We start from the raw sequence: 21,114 nt of genomic DNA, 5'->3' as shown, positions 1-21,114 counted from the left end.
GGGCTACGACCCAGCTGGGCTAGAACCCAACCAGGCTGGAACCCAACCGGGCTACGACCCAACTGGGCTGGAACCCAACCGGGCTGGAACCCAACCGGGCTAGGACCCAACCGGGCTACGACCCAACCAGGCTGGAACCCAACCGGGCTACGACCCAACTGGGCTGGAACCCAACCGGGCTGGAACCTAACCGGGCTGGAACTCAACCGGACATTAAAGCTGCAGTACGGCACTTTCATTGTATTTGTTGAAATTATCACTGTGTTGTGACAACATAGTATGAGACAGACATATCCGTCACAATAACAAATTTAAATTGTGATAAATGATAATATTGTTGTTTTGAGACCATTTTCAAGTAATATAATGTCAACATCATAATAATGCAAGAACACATTCTCAAAGATTAATAAACTTTAAATTCTAATGGACATTTAAACACTGGAACTGGAAGACATCTTAAATATCCCAAATAAACAAAATATCAAATAACATGAATCATAAAGTCGCTATAAACAAAATTATCCTTCAAAAATGAGCATTTGCTGAGACCAAAGCACCAGACTCAACTTTCATCGACCACATTTTGGGTAGAAAGAAAAAACTACAAATAATGGAAATTATTGAACAAATATGTAAAAAACAAATGTTTTATAAAAGTTAGTTACTGCAGCTTTAACCGGATAGAGTGAGACTTGAGAATGAAGCAGCTACTGAAACCCATCAGCTTCCTACCTCATGACAGTCTTGGAGAAATCTCTGAAGTTCCCACTGGTCGTTCAGTTTTTCCAGCCATTGCTGGGCCAGTTCCCTGTTCTGGTTTCCCCTGAAACACAAACAGAAGGAAGATTCTGAACTCATAAACCTTCTGGACAAACATAAATTCATTTTGATGCTTTTGAGTTGTCTGAGAATTTGTCAACTAACTGGAGAAATTACTAGCATTTTTTATTTAATAAACACTACCTAAGACTGAATTTTGTGTTTATTCATAAAGATGCATGATATATCGACACCAACATCGATATCAGCCGTTATTAGTTGTTTTTTTAACATATCAGTATCGGTCCAATACATAAAACTACCAATATCAACAACAGATATTTATTTTGCTGTCTGTTTCTTGGTACTTTTATTCTTTCCAAAGGTGTCAAAACGGTAGAGAAATATAAATATTGGTATATCGGTTATCGGCCACAACAGCAATATTAATAGTTATCTGCCCAAATTTTCAAATTGGTGCATCGCTATTTACTTGTGTTGTCTTTGAGTAATATTTAAATTGGTTTGATGTTCTGAAACACTGAAGCATGACAAACATGCAAAAAGACATTTTTTGCAAAAATAATTGCAAAAATTTCACTCTTTTACGACAATTACACTGAAAAACACAAAATTTTACCAAGTTTTTGGTCTAGTTTCTAGTGCAAATATCTTAGTACATTAAGATATTTTTAAGATAGTTTTGTTTTGAAGGAGCTTGTTTTAGTCAATAATTTGTTAATATTGGCAAAAAATGACCAGCTCTGATGGCAGATTATTTCACTAATAACATGGTAAAATTAGTGAAATAATCTTTATTTTTTCATAAATATTGAGGAATTATTGACTAAAACGAGCTTCTATATGTTGCTGAAAAGTTACTTGTAAGTTAGTTGGTAAGATTTTGTGTTTTTGCAGTGTACTTTAGCTGTAGTTACCATTAATACACATTGAAAATTGGTGGATATGGTACTAATGCATAAAACCTCATTTAAATGCGGACAAACTGCATCAGTGCACAGATGCTTACTGGTCCAGTGAGCTGGTTTAGGTGCAGATTTTAGAGCAAACTCGCGTACATTCATGGTAATCTAATACGAAAAGCATGTGGTTCTCTTTCCAGCAAAGCAAACCCTCAGCTGTCACCCAGATTTCACGGTCAGGGTTGTGGTTTTGGACCAAACGGGTCCTTTTGTCTGTCTCTTTGTCTCCCTGAGAGTCTCTCTCTTTGTTCTCAAAACTGTTGTTGTGTTTTACCAGCTGCTTAGATTTTTGAGACTGATGCACCCAAAATGGTGCAGAGTTTTAGCTGAAAATCAAAAACAAAGGGATCTGTAGCTGTTCATAGCTGTTCTATAGCTTCTCTCAAGTATTTGTTTTACTTTGATTCTGTTAGCTAGGGATGCAAACAAATAATCAACTTCTGATTGTGGATTAATGGTTTTGTATATTAAAACTAGTTCCTCTCAATTAACTAATAACGTCCACAGAGACGTTATTTTAGTGGTGTAGTTTGGCCGCCATCCAGCAGAGGGCGCCACTGGCCATCCGTAAGCGGAGTCGCTGATTCAGGATTAAAGATGGCGGCGGGGCCATAACAAACAGGAAAGAGAAACGGTCCGGTGTTGAATTTAAAATTAGCTTTATCCGGTTCCGTTTTGAAATATAAACGCTCGACAACCTCGTTAAGTTATCACCTTAACAGCGGCGTCGACTTCTCATTCAAATATTACCGATGTGCTACGGAGGTAAGGAGATAGTAGGGCAGAAAAATTGTCACATAATAGAAAAAAACATGGCGCCAATAAGTAAGGTTGATTTGTGAGAACTTTTCTGAGTTAATGCACTTTATCGATCAGTTTGTTTCAACAACATCTGTGTTCATGAGAAATTAAGTGTTTCACAGATTTTAATTATTTTCACCTTTGATTTTTTTCCCAGCAACTTGAGGTTCCTGTTATATATAAAAATATGTCTAATGATGTGAGAACCACAATTTTTACCGCTGACCAGAGTTTTTAGTAATGAGTTACATTTCCACATGAGTAACTATTTTTTTTTTTAGAAAAATTTTACTTTTAGGAGTATTCATTTTATTATGAAGTGTCTCTGCTCTAACTTGAGTAAATCTCGAGAAGTTAAATCAGCTGTAGATGAACTTGTTGATTGATGACTTGCATCCTGTTTCGTTACCTCTTGGCGAGCGTGTCGATGCGCTCCCGGATTCGCTCGGAGTAGATGTTGTTCTGGCTGATCAGGCTTTCTCCCGCCTCGATCACAGCTTTGATCCTGTGCAGGTTCAGCTCCATGGTGGTGGTGAAGTCCTTGTGCTTCTTGATGGCGCCTTCGACCGTTTCCACCGTGGTGGGGAGCTCCACGTGGGCCAGAGCCGATTCCTGGAGGATGAACAGGACAACCGCGAAGTGACTTAAAGTCAAAGATACAACAATAAAAAAAATGAGCAAAAATTAGGCAAAATTCACACTTTGCACGTTTTTAGTGCTTTCATTTCGGGTTTCTACTGCTTCTAAAAACAACCCAACTGCTTAAAAAGAACCATGCAGTCGTTTTTTAGTATCTGGAAATTGAGCCATTTCAAAACCTCCAAATCAGCAAGCACTGCCCATTGCCTAGCAACACCAGCAGAACTTTGCCCCGTTGCCTAGCAACCTGTACATTGGCTTCTTGAAACTACCAACCGTTTTGTTGTTTAGTTAACATCCAGATCTACATGATAGAGTTAAGTGATGCTGCAGATTTTAGTATTGATCGAATGTCAAATAAATTCAGAGCCAGTATCACGAATATTGCGAATTACTTTTTAAAGTTCGATATATTATCAAACTCCTGATTGTTAAACTTTTTTGTGGTTTTTCCTTTTAATTATTTTGTTGAAGCCTACGACAGAATTTAAAGTGTATAGGTGTCTACAAAACACTTTAATAATATTAACTTGAGTAACAAATACAAAAAAACAAAAATCTGGGCATTGAAATGCAAAAGGCTAGCATTTGAAAGTGTTTTTTTATGTTGGAGTTAAGAAACAATACAACAATAACAAAAAAAAAATTTCAGGAGGAAATCTGAAACTAAAGTATCAATCTGATGCTAATCCCAACTTGGTATTGATATCGATATTTTGGATAAATCTTCCTACTTGAACCACTTGCTGCATTCCTGTTGGTTGTGCAGGAGGCTCTAATAATGCTTTTCAAACTGTACGGTCATATAATTGCTCTAGTCATAATGTTTTGAGTTTAAAACACTCACTTGGTTGTTCAGGAAGGACTCTGCTTGTTTGACGTCTCGCAGGAACAGGTGAAAGATGTGAGCTTGGACCAGAACCTCCCTCCGGCTCTCCCACATCTCCAGGAGCTTGTTCCAGCCCACGTCGAGCTTCTGCAGCCACTGCTGCAGGGCGGCCTGCGGCAGGGGGGCGTCCTCCGACTCCAGCAGCTCGTTCATGGCCTGCAGACGCTCGTAGTCTTCCTCATACCTGGATCCGGACCGGGCGGGGCGTTAGGTGAAACACGGCAGAAAGGAGACTTGTTAGAGCAGCCACCTACCGTCCGATCTCCTCTTTGAGAGCGGCGTGCTTGTTGATGAGTTTCTCCGCCTCCTCCAGATCGTTGGGCAGTTGGTCCGAGGCAGCGGCCGTTTGGGTCTGGACCAGCCAGGTAAGGAAGGAGTCCAGGTCCTGATGGGACATGACATGGGTCTCATTTCAAAGCTGCTGATGTTGGATGAAGTTATAGAGAGTTGATCAGGAATTTAAGATGCAGCGGTTGGTACACTTGTGCTAATCCGCTATTAGCAGCAGTTTCTGCTAACGTTGAAAACATTTAGTGCACTTGGTTTCCTTTAACCAATTTTTTCAGATAAATTATAATTTATTTGGCTGTTTTGTAAACTTTCAGTTGAAGAAATCAGTGATAGCAGGACGAACCAGGCTGATTACTGTTATAAGACGCTAACCGTAGTTTAGATGGTCAACTCATTTTGTCTTTTAAAATAGTAAAACCTCTTGAACACAGTGTAAAATTGTCTCTTCTCCTAAAATGAATAGCAGTGGTGAGCACCCTTGTGCTACCAGAGGACATAATTTTTCATAGCACTTTAACATTTTTGCTAATTTCTTCCCCTAATCTAATTAGTTCTCTGTTTATGTTGGTGATTTTATTTCTGTGTACCTGTATGAAGCTCTGCAGCCTGCTGGCCACCATCAGCGAGTCCTCACATCCCTGCAGCGTCCTTTTAAGCTCCTCCCACTCGACGCTGATGCCATCGAACGGCAACAGGATCTCCATTGTTCGGCTGGGATGAGCAGCGGCCAGAAACTCTGCTTCCTCCTGCATCAGCACGAAGGGAAAAGCTACGATCAGAAACGGTTTTATTTGAATTGTTAGGATTCCTCTGCGGACTTCCTGTACCTGTAGATGCAGCAGTTTGGGCTCCAGGACAGACAGCGCCCCCTCCATGGTGGAGAGGCGTCGCTGCAGAGCGAGGACGCCTCCCAGGTCGCTGCCCATGTACTGTGTGGCGTCGATGGCTTTCCTCTTGTCCTGGATCTGGGACTTGATCTCGGCGCACTCCAGCAGGTAATTCTGCAGGCGAAGCATCGAGTCGAGCTGATCCTTCTTCTGCTCCACCAGCTCAACGATGGTGTTCCACCTGCCGCCCAAAACAAACAAAAACAGATGCAGAAATTCACTTAAATGGTCAATTTTACTTGAACATTGCTCTCTGCTATGCTGCAGCTAGCATAGCCTGTCATAAATGCTAATGCTAGTTAGCATAGCCAGTCATGACAATGGTTTTTACAGTTTTAATGCAACAGTAAATTGTTTCTCTGTCATCACCAGATTTTACAGTGCATTCATGAGTTGATTGACAACGCTAAGACCCGTCTCCTGTTTCTGATTGGTTGATTTGATGCATTTCTTCAGATGGTAATAGAAGCTCAGGAGAGAGGTGGAGAAGATTTATCCTTTCACAGATTATCTTTCTCACAACAAACTGACAGTATAGTGATAGTTTTTACAAATATATATATAAAAATATTTGCTTTTTTTATAAAATTACAGCTTCAAGTCTTAAAAAATATGAGAATTTATATTCAGCTTCACTTTCAAACATTAACAAAATGACATCAAATGTAAAGAATTTGAGGACATTTTGTGTCTCACCTACACAACTGCATATGATTTACTTATTCTGTCAGTTAGACTAATATGAAAACAGAAAAAACCTTTTGGATCAGTCTGCTGTGACTTCAGGTCACTTCCTGTCTGCTTCACTGACTGTCCAAAATATTTTCTCCTCAATCTGATCCAGACCAGCAGGTTGGAGCATATGGAGCCCTTCAGCCAACAGAAACGCAACGTCTCAGACACAAAGCAGTGCAAAAACACAAAATTTTACCAAGTATTTTTATCTAGTTTTTAACGCAGATGTCTTGGAATAAGACAAAATTAACTCACAAGTAACATTACAGTAAATAGGAGTTTATTTTAAGTCAATAATTCCTGAATATTGATGAGAAAATTCTAGTTCCCCTGGGAGATTATTTCACTCATTTCAACATCAACATTCCACTGTGCTGTTACCTAGCAACCCCAGCCCAGCCCGTTACCTAGCAACCCCAGCCCAGCCCGTTACCTAGCAACCCAGTTCTAATTCCACTGGCAGATTATTTCAATTCTAACGACATTTTTGCCATGTTGTAAATCAAATAATCTGCCAGTGGATCTAGAACGTTTTCATCAATACTGAGATTTTAAAGACTTAAAACAAATTGTCTTGTTGAAAACTTGTAAGCAAATTTGGTAGTAATTGATTACATTTACTTTTTGAAAACATTTATTTTTAGAAGTGTTTTTACTACGCTGTATTTTGAGTAATTTTATTTTTGAAGTACTGCTGTTACTTGAGTAAAATTTCTGGATTTTCTTCCCACTGAATGAAAAACAAACATGTTTTAACCAAAAATTTACCAAACACAGACACACACCTGCAGTTTCTGTTAAAGTTTCATAAGATTTTTTTTTTCAAAGAAACGGATTTGGAAACATTTTGTTTTGCCTGATTTTTGTTTTTGTTACTTAAATGAATCATTGTCATTTTGGTCCTTAAATGACCAAATTTTCCACTTAACTTTACATTTTGGTTCGTCTGATTATGTAATTTTTAAATATTAAATTATTGATAGTTTGATCAGTAGACTTTCTCAAATGCTTTTTTACTCTTTCTTGAGTATTTGTGTTCTCCGCTTGTAAGTTAGTTTTATCTTATTTCAAGGGTTGCAATATTTTTTCAGACCAAAAATACTTGGTAATATTTTGTGTTTTTGACTTCAGTTGCTGAATGGAGACTAATGAGGATTTAAGTGGAAAAGCTAAACCAAATATTATATATTTTATTGATTAAAAAGTGAGGGATGTTGTATTTAAACCTATGAACGGCTGACGAGGTGATAATAAAATCAGATCTTTTGTGTTTGTTGATATTTGTGGACATGTGATGAGAGCTGAGCTCATCCTGAGGAACAGATGGTCACCCCGAGACCATCTGAGCCAAGGTCACAAGACTCTGCTGCTGCCAGACATTAAAGCAGTCAATGAACAAGTCGGCTCACACACACACACACACCCACACACACACACTGAATGGTAGTTTATATAAGCCATACAACTCAATTACTTGCATAGATTTTAACACATTTAAACCCTTTTACATACAGAAGTCCCGAGTCGCAGCCTTTGTATTCGTGTTTCTGGTACAACCCGTAAGTCTGACGCACAGGCAACATTTTCCCCAACAACAGCAAAGATGGACGACAAGCTGCTTCTCTCGGCAAACTGGGGGTTAATTTCTGCTTCTGATGGGACACTGGGAAAGACTTGTGCTAAAAGGAGTTGTACAACGCCACATTATGGCTATTTTAGATGGGGAAAAAATTACTAAATTTTAACAAAAATATTCAGAAATTGTTAGATTAATCTGGGAAATAAAAAAAGTTTCACTTTCAGTTGCTTCTTTTACTATTTGTAGCAGCGCAAATGAAAAACTGCAGGGCCAAGAATGCGATTCGGAGTTGCATCAGTACCTAGATTAACAATCCATGTTACGTTGTCTGCATTGTTTTTGTACCTGGAGTTGAGGTGATCCTGACAACCTCTGACCTCGGCTGAAGACGGATGACCTCCGTCCAGCAGCTGCTGAACGATCTGATTGACGTCCAGGATCCGACCCATCAGGCTGTTCATCTCCTGGTCCAGGCTTTCAAACCTAAACCACAGAGATGCATGGATTTGGAAACGGAAAGCATTCCGTTTTTCTCTGTTGGATCCTCGGCGTTCCCCTTCACCTGTGCGCCACCACTTCCACGTCCTCCAGCTTCTCCGGGATCTCCATCTTCTCCAGCCACTGCTCCTTCTCGTCGATCCAGAGCTCGCAGGCGTTCACCTCGCTGAACATGCGGTACACGGCGAGCGCGTCGTAGAGCCACTGCTGTCTGAGTACGGCCACCTCTGCGACCTCCGTGTACAGCTGCTCCACCTCACCTAAACGCACCTGAACCTCCTGCAGACAGGTGAGAAAACAAAGTCACGCCACATGCTTACAAAGATGAAAAATATACAATTAAAGCTGCAGTTTGTAACTTTTATAAATCATATATTTTTTTACGTTTGTTGAAACTGTCACCATGTCGTGATATAATAAGGCAAACCTCTTCTGCCTTCTCCCAGAGCTAACTGGAAACAACCAATCAGAGCCAGGGGGCGGATCTTAGTGCTGTCAATCACCCTCCATGTGGTGCTACAATGCAGCTAGCATAGCCTATTGTAAGTGCTAATTCTAGTTAGCATAGCCTCTGACGACAGTGGATAAACATTTTTCTGTAACGGTAAGTAATTTCTCCACCACTAGCACATTTAGCAGCATGTACATGAGATTGATTGAAAGCACTAAGACACTCCTGGCTCTCTTTGGTGCATTTCTAACAGCTCTGGGAGGAGATGGAGGAGATTGATCTTTTTACAGATTATCTATACATAATAAACATGGTGACGATTTTAACTATGAAAAAAAGAAATCATTTATGATGTATATTTGATCAAATTATCATGTCATGAAAAGATCTATCTACTGAAATACTCAACTCAGTCAGGAACAACCAATCAGAGCCAGGAGGAGGGGCTTAGAGCTATCAATCACTCTCATGCTCTCCGCTGCACTACAGCTGGTTTAGCACAACATAGGCCCCCACCAATGCTAAAGCTAGTTAGCATGGCTACCAACGATGGTGGGTAAGCGGTTTTCCTGTAGCGGTAAGTTGTTTCTCTGCCATTAGTACACGTAGCAGCTCATACACAAGCTTGATTGACAGTGCTAAGACCATTTTAATTCATTAAGCTCCTCATGTTGCTAATTTGCATCAAACCTGGACACTGCAAATTCATTAATATGCATGTAGAAGATGCATACTGCAGGTTTAGTCTCCATAACTCACCTCCTGGTCTCTGTATTGCAGAGACAGCACCACCATGTGTTTGCGCAGAGCAACTACATGTAGCCTGTGTTTATCGATGGCCTCCGTCACGCCCTTGTGCTTCTTCAGCAGCGACTGAGTGGAGTATTCGTCATGGCCGAAGTCCTCGCTGGAGACCAGGCGGTAGGCGTCCTGCAGCCACGCCGCCACGTCGTCCGTCTCCGTGGAGAACTGGAAGAAGTTGAGCGCCTCCTGCAGGTGGCCGAGATGCTGCGCCGCCTGGTCCTCCAGCTTCTTCCACTCGTCTTTCACCTCCATGATGCGTTCCTGGATCCCCGCCGTGCCGAAGCTCTTTTCGCTCAGAATCTGCTTCCCCCGCTTTATGGTGTTCTGGAAAAATAGATTTTAAAAGGAGGTGAAGAAAAAACACAAACACACCGAGCAACACTGGCTGAAACGGACAAAAACTACCAAAAACCAAAGGCTGGAACTTTAAATTAATTAGTTATATAGATTTTAATGTGTTGCAATCAACTGCATTTTTATTAACAGATAAAAGATCTGATCTGGATCCTTTGTATTGTTTTTATTCAGTACAGCCGTGAGTCTGATGCACATTCAAAAACAACAATGGAAGACAAAGCTGCTTCGTATGGAAGCCTTTAACTGTCAGAAGTTAGAAATAAATAACTTCAGTATGTCAGTACGACAAGAAAGTTCCTCCTTATAACGACCAATTTCTAATCTTGTGACAAAAATCTTTGTGAAATCAGAAAAACCTCCTGCTAGTAACGAGATGCGAAACTCGTTAAAATGACAAAATTTGACAAATTTAAAGTTTTTTGTTAAAATGCCAACTTTATTGGTAAAACGAGATGTAAAGCTGGAAAGTTTGTCGTTATGGAGACAAATTTTATTTCTCGTTATAACGACTAACTTATTGAATTGTGGGGGACACATTCAGGTTTTCGCGAAATGCGAAGGAGAAAGTTTTCTGTAATAACGACAAAATTTATTGTTGCAATCAGCATTTTACAGTTTTTTTTATGTAGATCTCGTTACAAGATTTTTTTTTAATCCTGTGAAAACAAGAAAGTTTTCTTGTTAAAACAATCTTGAATTATTATAATTTTGATGTAATGTTTAATTATTAAATGATTTATAATTGTGTCAGTTACTAAATACTTGAATAGATGTTTTACCAAATACTTTTTTACTCTTGAACAATTTCTAGCTACTTTTTACTTTTGAGTAAAAATATGATGATACTCTTACTTGAGTAATGTTTTTGGTATTCTGCCCTCATCTAATCTATTTATTCAATCATTTAGCAGCTAAAATAGTTTTTGAACTGAAATGTTGCTTATTTTGTTGATACAGTTTGATTAAAACGTGGTTAATTGATCAGGACTTTGGAGTCCATTTAAAGGTTGCAGGTTTAAAAACACACCTGCAGCAGCGAGCGGTGCGCCAGCAGCTCCCCGGCCAGAGTCTTGTGTTTCTGTAGCAGCCTCAGGACGCTGCTCAGGTCCTTCCCGAAGCCCTGAGACGCCAGGATGGAGCTTTTCTCCCGGATCCAGGCCTCCGACTCCTCCAGCTCCTAGCAGGGAGACCAAAACAACGCGTTAAAAACAAAAACAATCGGTCTGTTCTTGAAAAACTAATTAAAACAGATGCAGATAATGGGATTTCTGCACATTGGAATAAAAATATAAACACATGCTCTCGTCTTGCTCTATTTTCAGACATCTCATTATCTCCTGATTTGTCCTGAAAAAAGTCAGAAACATTCCCATAACGCGACCCACCTGGAAAAATGCCCACAACTGCCTCGACTCCTCCAGCTCCGCGCGGCGTTTAGCCGCTAGCTGTTTCAGTTCCTCCAGGCAGGAAGAGACGTGGTTCACACGGTTACAGATCACCTGCGGGTCGCACGGCTGGTAGCCTGGAGGCAAAAGCAATCAACTCAAAACCCGGAGAAAAACTGGTGAAAATTACACACAATGTGTCCCAGAAAGCCAGCTAAGCTAATGCTAGGCTAATGCTAAGCTAAAGCCGAGCTAGGCTGATATTAATCGGCAATAAAAATGGAGGATTTTCTTTGTAGTTCATGAATAAAAATAGTAACTTCAGAGCCCTGATTGTAAACAAATATGGCTGCTTGTGGTTTTTCCACTAAAATGGTTCCAGTTAATTAAAAACAGAAAGTTTCTCGTTAAAACGAGAAATAAAGTTACGCTTTATGTCTTCTAGACGACATTTAAAAACCCCAAAAGATTAAAGTCAGAAATGTGAGAAAGAAGCTGAAATTATAAGAAAAAGGACACAATTCTGGAAAAAATTATATTTTTAGATAAAATTTGGAATTCAGAGAAAAAAAATTCTGAGATAAAAGTTGGAATTCTGGAAAAAAGTGAATCCTGAAAAAAAAACTCATAAAAATGACTATTCTCTAAAGTCAAATAGTTACAAAAGAGCATTTGGAAAACTGAAAGAAAAAAAAGAATTCATATTTTTTTCTCAGAATTCCGACTTTGATCTGAGAATTCTCACTTTTATTTTTTTTTCTTAATTTGTTTCCAGAATTCCGATTGATATTGGAATTCTGTAAAAAAATAATTATTTTTTTACTTTGTCTCCCTAATCCTCTTTTGTATCCAATTAACTTGAGAACATTCAGGGTTTTTTTTATTTTGTACTGTAAATAAAGTAGATATTTCTGAGTTTTGGTCTTGTTCAGATCAACATTCACCTCTGAAACTTTGGCTCTTTGTCACAATAACAACTGTTTTCCCTATCATGGATCACGGAATCAGATTTTTGCCCTTCAGGCCGTCAGTGGGGCGTTTTGTACCCTCTATGGTGGTGAATTTGAGCGCCGCAGCGTTGAGCGTCTCGACTCTCTCGGCCTGAATGGAAATGTCAGCTTCCTGCAGGCTGTGCTTCTGCAGCAGGTCGTCCACTTCCAGCAGATGCTTCCCGAAGTCCTTCGACAGCAGCAGAGCCTGGGAGCATCAAACGAAACATTCACAGTTTAAATATTTTACAAGGAACATAAAAAGCATCAAACTCTGATTCTCTCACTGAAAGTGACAAATTTTAAATTTTCTGAATAAATTTCAAATAAAATCGCCACATTAATATTTCTCCTGCTTTGCTAAGTTTTTCTAAAACCCGTTTTTTCTTCAGATATAAAATCTATCAATTTTATTTGCAGCAACAAAGCAGTTCAAAGTGCTTTACATCATGAAAATAAAGAAATGCAGAACTTTCTTTTCTGAAAGCTGGCATAATAGACCTTTATGACAATTATGGAGCTAAATTGGGGCCATAAAGTTTGTTCTAAAGAAAAAAAGATTTGAAACTGGGGGAAAAAAGTGAATCTGAAAAGTAGTTTTGAACATCAGTCAATAAAATTTATAGTCACAATTTAGCTCTGTACTATTCAGTTGTGCATGAACACTGTAAAAACACAAAATATTACCAAGTATTTTTGTCTAGGTTTCAGTGGAAACATTTTAGCACGCTTGAAATACAAAACTGACTTTTCAGCAAGAAATAGTTTGTTTTCATAATATTAATGAAAATTTTCTACTTCCAGATTATTTCATTTATAACAAAACATTTTTCTGTTATAATAAATGAAATAATCTTCCAGTGAAAACAGAAATTTTTCATCAATATTCTCATCCAGCCTTCAATTGAAGTTGTTTTAAGCTTTTTGTGTAATGTGCTCCTTGTAGGTATATGGAAGAATATTGCTGCCATATAACAAAATACATGTTCGAACACTATCACATTATTATTATATTGAACAAATGTGATTATTTCATCCAGAAGGTGGCGGTAGAGAGCTTTTAATGCATGCATAATGAATGCCAGAACAAATTTCACATCTAATGTGTTCTTGTATTAGTTTTGACCTTGACAACATTCTTATTAAAATGTTATTTTCCTGAAGAGTTTTCTGAATGTTTTGTATATCTGTTTTGAATTTCAGAGAATTTAATTTATATTTGTTTCTGTCTGAATATGTTTTAATTTTTAAGACCCAAAATGTGTTTGTGAAAGACGTAAAGCATTTTAAAATTTACTTTAGCTGTTAGGGGAGGCCATATATTACAAACTAAACTTCAACTTAAAAATAAAATAAAAATGCTTTGTTTGCTACTTTTAAGTATTTTTTGCCAGGAATTGTTACGATTATTAGAAAAAACTTAATTATTCCACAATGTAAAATTATTTGCCCGCTGGAAGGATGTTCATGATTTAAAGTTAAAATCTTTCAAAAATGTTAGATTTGAGTGAAACAAATACATTTATTTTAGGGCTTTTTACATATAACAAAAGCACTAGAGATGCACCCATCTGAAAATTATCATTATCGATATCCGATGTTAATATTGCTGACATTATATTTATTTCACTACAGTTTTGACAGATTTTGAAAAAAAAAACCCCAGAAAAGATAAAAATAAATACCGGTTGTTCCTATCGGCCCAGTTTTATTTACCGATGTTTGTACCGATGTATCGTGCTTCCCTAAAAAGCACCGCTAATAATAATAATGATTCCTGCCTGTGTGTCCTCCATCCAGTCGATCATGTAGACCATGTCCTGGAAGGTTTTCTGCAGAGCCAGGTTCTTCTCCAGCCGGGTCCGCCTGCCGGCCACCAGCTCCTTCAGCAGGCTCCACTGGCCCAGGATGTTCTCTTTGCAGGCCAGGATGCGCCGGATGTCGTAGTATCCCTCCTTCTCCATCTCCGAGGAGAGCTCCATCACCACACCGATGCGCTCCTCGTACGAGGCGATGTCCGCTTCGATGGCCTCGTGCTTCTTCATCGCCGCCTCCACGGCCGGCAGATCGTAGCCGAAGTTATCCTGCAGGAGCAAAACCAAGTTTAATCATTAGGGTTGATTCATCTGTAATAAGAAAAATGCTTTGATTAATTTTTGATTCCAATCAGTTGTATTTTCACCATGTTACTCATTCATTTAGAAATGGCACTAAATATTTAGTTTGTGGCCAAATATTTGGCTTCAACTAAATATTTAGCTTACTAATTAAAGACATATTTAGTTACTGAGTTACATTTTTAGTTTGAAGCTAAATATTTAACTCAAGGCTGGTTAAAAAAATTTCTAACATTTAGAAAAAGAAATATTTTTTTAGATATTTACAAAAAATATTCTAAATTAATAAATATTTAACTCCAAACTAAATATTTAGCGTACGAGCTAAAGATCTGTCTTGTCAGCTACATTTTCATTTTGTTGCTAAATTTTTTGGCTTCAAACTGAATCCTTGCTAGCTAAAAATTTAGTTCGGAGTTAAATGTGTTTGTAAACTAAATATTTCACTTAATTACATATTTAGTTTAAAACTGAGTCATTTAGAAAAGAATTAATAACTTGATGAAAATATGACAAAATAAAACAAGCCTCATTTTTAAAACTAAATAATCCAAATTATTGCTGCTAATTTATCTTTACCAACGACTCCTCATGCAGTTAGCTAGCAGATGTTGTTTTGTGCTTTCAGGAGGGGAAGGATGCATGAAATTACAGGAAGTTCATCTTTCCCACCTGCGACACAAGTCTCTGGTTCTCGTTGAGCCACGCTTGCCTCATGGTCGTCTTGTGATCGAAGCGTTGAGCGAGCAGCTCCAGCTTCTCCTGACGAATCAGCTCCTTACGCAGAGCCACGCCCCTCTCATGCTCCGCCTTCTCCAGGCGCTCCCAGGCCTGAAAACAGCAGAAAGCAAAAAACGTTAAATAAAAAGCTATGACGGTCCGTTATTGCACCACAGATAGAAAAATGTACATTTCCACCAAAAACTCCTGGATACTTGGAAATTTCTGAGATACAAAAGTCTGAAATTTGCAAGAAAAAAAAGTCTCATTTTGAGATTCATCTGAGACATTTTATAGAAAAGACATGGAATTTTCAAAAATTTCCAAAAGTCAAAAATTTCTAGGTTCTCCAAGAATTTTTGACATTTCAAATTCTGAAATTTCCAGATTTTTTCTAGAAATATTTTGAGATTGAACTCTGGATTTCTGAGAATCTTTACAACAAATTTCTGACTTTTGAGGATAATAATTTCTAATTTTTTTCTACAATATTTCTGAATTTAATTTTAAAATAGAATTTAAGCAAATTTTTGACATTCTGAAATTTCCAAGCCTTTTCTAGAAAATTTCAGAGCTTATTCTGAAAATTTCTGAATATTTTCTACCAAATTTTGAAACTAAAAATTACCAATTTTTTCCTGAAAGTCTTTGACTTTTCAAACTCAGAGATTTCCAAGATTTCTCTTAAAAATTCTTAAAAATTAAAAAAAGTGAAATTCTGAGTTTTTAGTGGAAACGTACTCTTCCTTTTTTATTTTTTTCTGTCTACAGTGATGGCAGAAATATGACCGTATATATGTGGGGTTTTTCTAAAACAGAAACATGGCGTAATGTTAGGAAGAGGCGTAAACCTTGTTGATGTCTGAGATGAGCTTCCCGTCTTGAGGCACGTAGGGTTTCTGGTTATTGGCTCTGAGTTTGCTTTGGATGGTGAACAGAAGGACCTCAAGGTTTCCTTTCTCCTGAAACCTGAACAAAAATAAATAAATGTTGCCTCTGTTATCCTCTCATTTCACGGGATTTCGCTGTTTTTTTTTTTTTTGTTTAGCATTTTTTCACCACTTAAAGCAGAAAAACAAAGTCACACTCAGGATCTTAACCAAGGAAACAGTTAATCTGGTTTGTTTATGCACTTTTTGTGTTGAGAAATGGAGAAATGCTAACAGTTAGCCACTAGCTGCTGTGGTAGCTGCTAACTGTCGAACCAGGGGAACAGAATGTGGTTTCGTACTTGATGGGCTTCTCTATAGTGCAGTAGGTTGTGAAAGCCTGCAGCTGCTGCTGGACTCCAGTCAGTGAGTTGGCGAATTTCTGGTTGCTGATGATGGCGATGGTTTTCTCGATCCACTCCAGCAGGTCCGACGCCAGAGCGTCGTAGCGGTTGATGATCGTTTCCGTCTCGATGCAGTTGTCCAACACCTGAGAGCGAGAAATAAAAAATATGTAAAAACGTGACAAAAGACGGAGAAATTTTCTTCTCTCTTTGTTTTTTTTGTGCGTATTTTAATGTGTGGAATCAGTAAAATAGTGTAGGAATCATAATAAATGTTACATGTTATAATTTAATAAACACCTTTTTGACTCGTTTTCCCTCTGGTGTTGGGTGCATGCTAACACAAGTCTACTGCTAAAATATGCGTTTTATTAATTTTTTATACATTAGCCATATTTAACATACTGAACAGAGTAAATCAATACAAGCCTACATGCTAGTGGTAGCATTGAAGCTAACCTTAGCATTGTTGCTAATTTTCATCATCATCTGGATTCCGACTTTGGAAAGGCCCATTTAAATCTCTTCCAAAAACATTCTCGTTAGTTCCTCATGGCACTTTGTGAAATAAAAATGAAAACCATCCAATCTGAACTTTCTTGCACCTCCTCTGGTTTTGACAGCATTACATCTGTGATGTCGGTGATAAAAGGTGCATCTGTTACCTTGCCAACCCTCTTCCCCTCCACAATAAGAGCCTTCATCTTGGAGAAGTAGTGGTAGTAGGAGACCACGTACGTAATGATGGACTTTTCATCTGGATTCTCCGTGTTCACATCTGGAGGAAGGAAAGCAAACCGAAGCTCAGGCCAGTGGAGGACAAACCCACCACTTTCCTCTTTCTTCTTCTTCTACTCTTTAATTTGAATTATTTACCGTTAAACCAACTGCTAACGTTATTAGCCTTTTGCTTACAGTAACATAGAAAATGTTCCTGGTTCTCCAGACGGTCATGGAAGATGGCAGCTCGTACTGAGCTGGTTCTGGTTCTGGTTCTGCTGGCGGTTTCTTCCTGTTGAAGGGAAGTTTTTCCTCTCCACTGTCGCCACATGCACGTTTTTTTCCTCAGAATTTTAACTTTTTAAATCATTTAATTTGTCAGAATTCTGAGGAAAAAAAGTCAAAACTCTAACATTAAAATCAAAAGATTTTGTGTTTTTAATTTTTTTTTATCATATCGAGCTTTTAAATGTTATTATTCTTGTGTTTTTTATAGATTATAGAAAACTTTTTTTAAATTACTGTTTGTTCTTACTCATGATTGGGTGATATCTTTAAGTTTTTAGTTTCACTGGTGAGAAACTTAATTTAGTTTCATTTTATGTCTAGTAGATATTAAAGAATATTAAATTAATTTGAATTTTTTTTATTTTACATTTGAATTTAAACAATGAATTGATAATAATGTCGACTGATTTTGCTTTTAGGATGGTTTAAAGTTTCCGCAGGCAGCTGGATTTGGACTTTGGCTCATTTATTTCCACCATCTGCTGTGTTTTCATTCGGCTTGAAGGTTTTTCTGGTGAATAATTCAGTTAATTGTTAAAAGGTCTGACAAAAAGAACAAACTATAGTTTTGCATGTATTTGAGCTTTAAAACAACGCCGTATTTGTCGAACTGAAAGAGCAGCATTGAAACTTTCCAGAACATATCAGTGTGGCTTTACACCTCTAATATTTATCAGAGTGAGGTCAAAGTTCACGACTTTCCATGAAACTGTATTTAACGTATGTTTCTCACCCTCGGGGTCCAGGAGTTTGGTGAGACCCAGGTGGTGCTCGGCGACGTTGAAGGCTTGCTGCAGGTTGTGCGTCGCGTTGGATCGCGTCAGCTTGTGGAACTCTATCAGGTCCGGTCTGCCGGGCGGAAATACACAAACTCTCATGGAAAAAAATGTATTTTAGCTCAGTGGGAACCAACATCTGTGTCACATGTGGTGAAAAGCCTGAGCAGCTGCTACCTGTGTCTGTGTATGAGGGCGTTGAAGGCCAGGCCGTCTCTCCAGCAGGTGGTGAAGTTCTGAATGTTTACCTCTGGGTACCTGCAGCAGGAATTAAAGATTTGTCAAAACAAAAGGTTCGCCACGGAGAAGGAGGCTGGATTTTAAAAGTAAAGACGTGAAATCTTTCTTTAAAGTTAACTTATTGGGCTTCCTTGAACAGGTTAGATCGAGATGAATTAAATTCTTTGCACAAAATTATTCTTGGATAATGAGATTTTATTCTGCTCAGTTCTGCCTACTTTGAGCCGTTTCAGGGCCTCTGTCACTTTAAATCCAAACGACCTGCTCCTGACTAAAATTATACAACTGTATATCTTTGAAAAGCATCAGTAGTGTCTCCTGCACAACCAACAAGAATGCAGAGAGTCATTTCTGGATGACAAGTCAAGAAAAAAAAAACACTACAGTAAAACCAGCTCACCAAATGTGCTGGAACTCTGCTTGGGTTGCTAGGTAACAGGACTGGGTTGCTAGGTAACGGGCCCGACGTTGCTAGGTAATGGTGATTCCAGAAGGTTTTTGAAACAGCTCATTTTACAGACACCAAAAAAGTTTGGTGGGGTTTTTAAGCAGTTGGGCTGTTTTTAGAAGCAGCTGTATGGAAGAAGATTAGGGCCACTGGAAAAAATGAAATTCTGACCTTTTTAACAGAATTATGACTTTTGACTTCAGAAGATTGGAGCCAAAATTATGAGAAAAAGTCAAACTTCTGAGAAAGAAGTAAAATTTGGAGAAAAAAAGTTAAAGAATTCTGTCATTCAAGTCAAAATTCAGAAAAAAAGTTAGAATAGTGAAAGAAAAGGTAGTTCTGAGAAAAAAAAGTCTATTTTGCAGTGGCACTAATCCTCTTCCGTAGAGCTGAGACCCAGATGCCAGTTATTAAACCTGCAGGGTGAGAGTTCTGGGTAAATGTTGGATCTGGGTCCTGGTGCTGCTCACCCTGCGGTCTTCATCTGGCACCACAGCAGCAGCGCGTCCTTGGCGGAGCGGGTCTCTCTGTTGTCCGCTGTGTTTATTTTGATCACCTGGATCTGAGCAGGAACACAGAAAGGCACAAGATCAGTTTTTCTGACACGTCGTCCAACGACAGTCATAAAGTCTGAATAGTTTGTTTTCATGATCTTAATTTACCAACATCTAATGTGTTTTTTAACCAGGTAGTTTGTGAAGCTTTTCCGATTTTAGGGTTGGCGCCTAAAAGGTTTGATCGTTAAAAACAAGAAATATGTACAGAAAACTTCATAATTACAAACAGAATATAATCACTAAATCTTACAAAGTATTTTTTCTGGTTTTTAGCTCCAATTGTAATAAGACAAAAATGACTGAGAAATAACTTCAGCAAAATAAACAAACTTGTTTTATGTCAATAATTATTAACTTATCACATGGAAGATGTTGTTAAAATCTGCCAGTGGAATTAGTACTTTTTAAATAAACATTTAAGAATTATTTAATTAAAAACAAACTTCTTTCTCTTACTGAAAAGTCAGTTTTGTCTTATTTTTAGAGTACTAAGAGATTTTCACTATAAACTAAACAAAAATACTCAGTAAGGTTTTGTGCTTTTTATCTCTTATTTCAGAAGCTAAAACTCTTAGATTCATTGCAAACACATATTTCTTGAAATTTTAATAATTAGATTATGAAAAACCCAAAACTTTGCATTTCAGAAAAGTAAAGATATTACATAAGATTAATAAACACAATGTTAGTTTAAATTAAATGTTGGGCTTCTGATATGTTTAGCTCCACATACCATGTAAGTGACACAAATTGGACTTTTGGGTGAAAAAATCCAAATTGGATCCTTCAAAGCTGCAATCGTCTGCCTTTTCCTACCAGTTTTTCCTTCCACTCAACTTTCTATGAATATGCTGTAAACACAAGATTCCAACATAAATCTGGCTGGAAAAAATACAGAGAAAGATGTAACATGTAATAATGGCACCTTTAGATGGAAATATGTAAAATTATCCTTTTTATCACTTTGTAAATAAGAGAAAATCCATAATAAACCTTTTACAGCAGGTTATCACTTCTAAAGAGCATCCTGCTTCATCACTCAGAAAGTGGATAAGAAATGTGAATTTAAAGCAAAAGTAATTAAAATTGTGACTTATTATTTTCCATAGAGATTCAATGCTAATGTTTCCTTCAGCTATTTATTAGAAAGCCGCTCTGCCAGTGACAGTGACATGATATGAGGTAATTGGGGACATGACACCCTGCAACCAGCTGCTGCGGAGACACAAACCACTCTCACATTAGAGGACACGTAAACAAAGATAAACAGTCATGTAAAGTAGATAACAGGAAAAACATCATAGACACTCGTTTGATTTACATGTTGAGAGCTTTCCTGAATATTTTGGATCATAAATCCAATTTAATCTGTTCTTCTGATATCACTAAGCAGACTTTTAGAATCCAACTCACTTTCTAAAACAACTTGCTGTTTGTTAAACAAAGCAGATGTTAAACAGAGCAGATATGTGCATTAAGCCTTTATAAAAACTTTTATCTCTGAATTTATCGTTCTGTGAATATGTTAGCTTTACCTCTTCGTTCCTGTCAATCCTCTGTCTGTGTCTGCCTGTCTGTCTCGCCTTGGTTCTGCCTGTCTGTCTCACCCTGGTTCTGCCTCGCCCTGGTTCTGCCTGTCTGTCTGTCTTGCCCTGGTTCTGTCTCGCCCTGGTTCTGCCTCGCCCTGGTTCTGCCTCGCCCTGGTTCTGTCTCGCCCTGGTTCTGCCTGTCTGTCTCGCCCTGGTTCTGTCTCGCCCTGGTTCTGCCTCGCCCTGGTTCTGTCTCGCCCTGGTTCTGCCTGTCTGTCTCGCCCTGGTTCTGTCTCGCTCTGGTTCTGCCTGTCTGTCTCGCCCTGGTTCTGCCTGTCTGTCTGTCTCGCCCTGGTTCTCCCTGTCTCTCTGTCTCGCCCTCGTTCTGTCTCGCCC

General features: G+C 38.3%; 1 protein-coding gene across 8 annotated transcripts in view; it reads right to left on the bottom strand.

The window, feature by feature from the left end:
* sptbn4b (spectrin, beta, non-erythrocytic 4b) overlaps window positions 1-21,114 on the bottom strand; it is an 85,038-nt gene that overhangs the window by 38,908 nt on the left and 25,016 nt on the right. For 7 of the 8 annotated variants that reach the window (XR_001425077.1, XM_015033293.1, XM_015033303.1 and 4 more), the window contains exons 5-23: window positions 19,103-19,194; window positions 18,122-18,202; window positions 17,902-18,017; window positions 16,826-16,938; window positions 16,119-16,306; window positions 15,739-15,856; window positions 14,840-14,998; window positions 13,832-14,134; window positions 12,108-12,258; window positions 11,062-11,198; window positions 10,704-10,853; window positions 9,275-9,643; window positions 8,129-8,343; window positions 7,912-8,049; window positions 4,953-5,433; window positions 4,329-4,459; window positions 4,033-4,258; window positions 2,956-3,158; window positions 736-826 (exon numbers count right to left, since the gene is read on the bottom strand). Coding sequence is in view for 7 of the 8 variants with exons in the window: in XM_015033293.1 (XP_014888779.1) it covers window positions 736-826; window positions 2,956-3,158; window positions 4,033-4,258; window positions 4,329-4,459; window positions 4,953-5,433; window positions 7,912-8,049; window positions 8,129-8,343; window positions 9,275-9,643; window positions 10,704-10,853; window positions 11,062-11,198; window positions 12,108-12,258; window positions 13,832-14,134; window positions 14,840-14,998; window positions 15,739-15,856; window positions 16,119-16,306; window positions 16,826-16,938; window positions 17,902-18,017; window positions 18,122-18,202; window positions 19,103-19,194 (3,462 nt within the window). In the remaining variant the exon portion in view is untranslated. The remainder of the gene's footprint in view (window positions 1-735; window positions 827-2,955; window positions 3,159-4,032; window positions 4,259-4,328; window positions 4,460-4,952; window positions 5,434-7,911; window positions 8,050-8,128; window positions 8,344-9,274; window positions 9,644-10,703; window positions 10,854-11,061; window positions 11,199-12,107; window positions 12,259-13,831; window positions 14,135-14,839; window positions 14,999-15,738; window positions 15,857-16,118; window positions 16,307-16,825; window positions 16,939-17,901; window positions 18,018-18,121; window positions 18,203-19,102; window positions 19,195-21,114) is intronic. The other variant, XM_015033278.1, reaches the window with a different exon arrangement.

Source organism: Poecilia latipinna, unplaced genomic scaffold (assembly GCF_001443285.1).
Source record: "Poecilia latipinna isolate Pla-1442-1.1 unplaced genomic scaffold, P_latipinna-1.0 Scaffold15, whole genome shotgun sequence".
NCBI lineage: Eukaryota > Metazoa > Chordata > Actinopteri > Cyprinodontiformes > Poeciliidae > Poecilia > Poecilia latipinna.
Note: the sequence above shows the minus strand (reverse complement) of the source record. Positions and strands in the feature narration are given on the sequence as shown.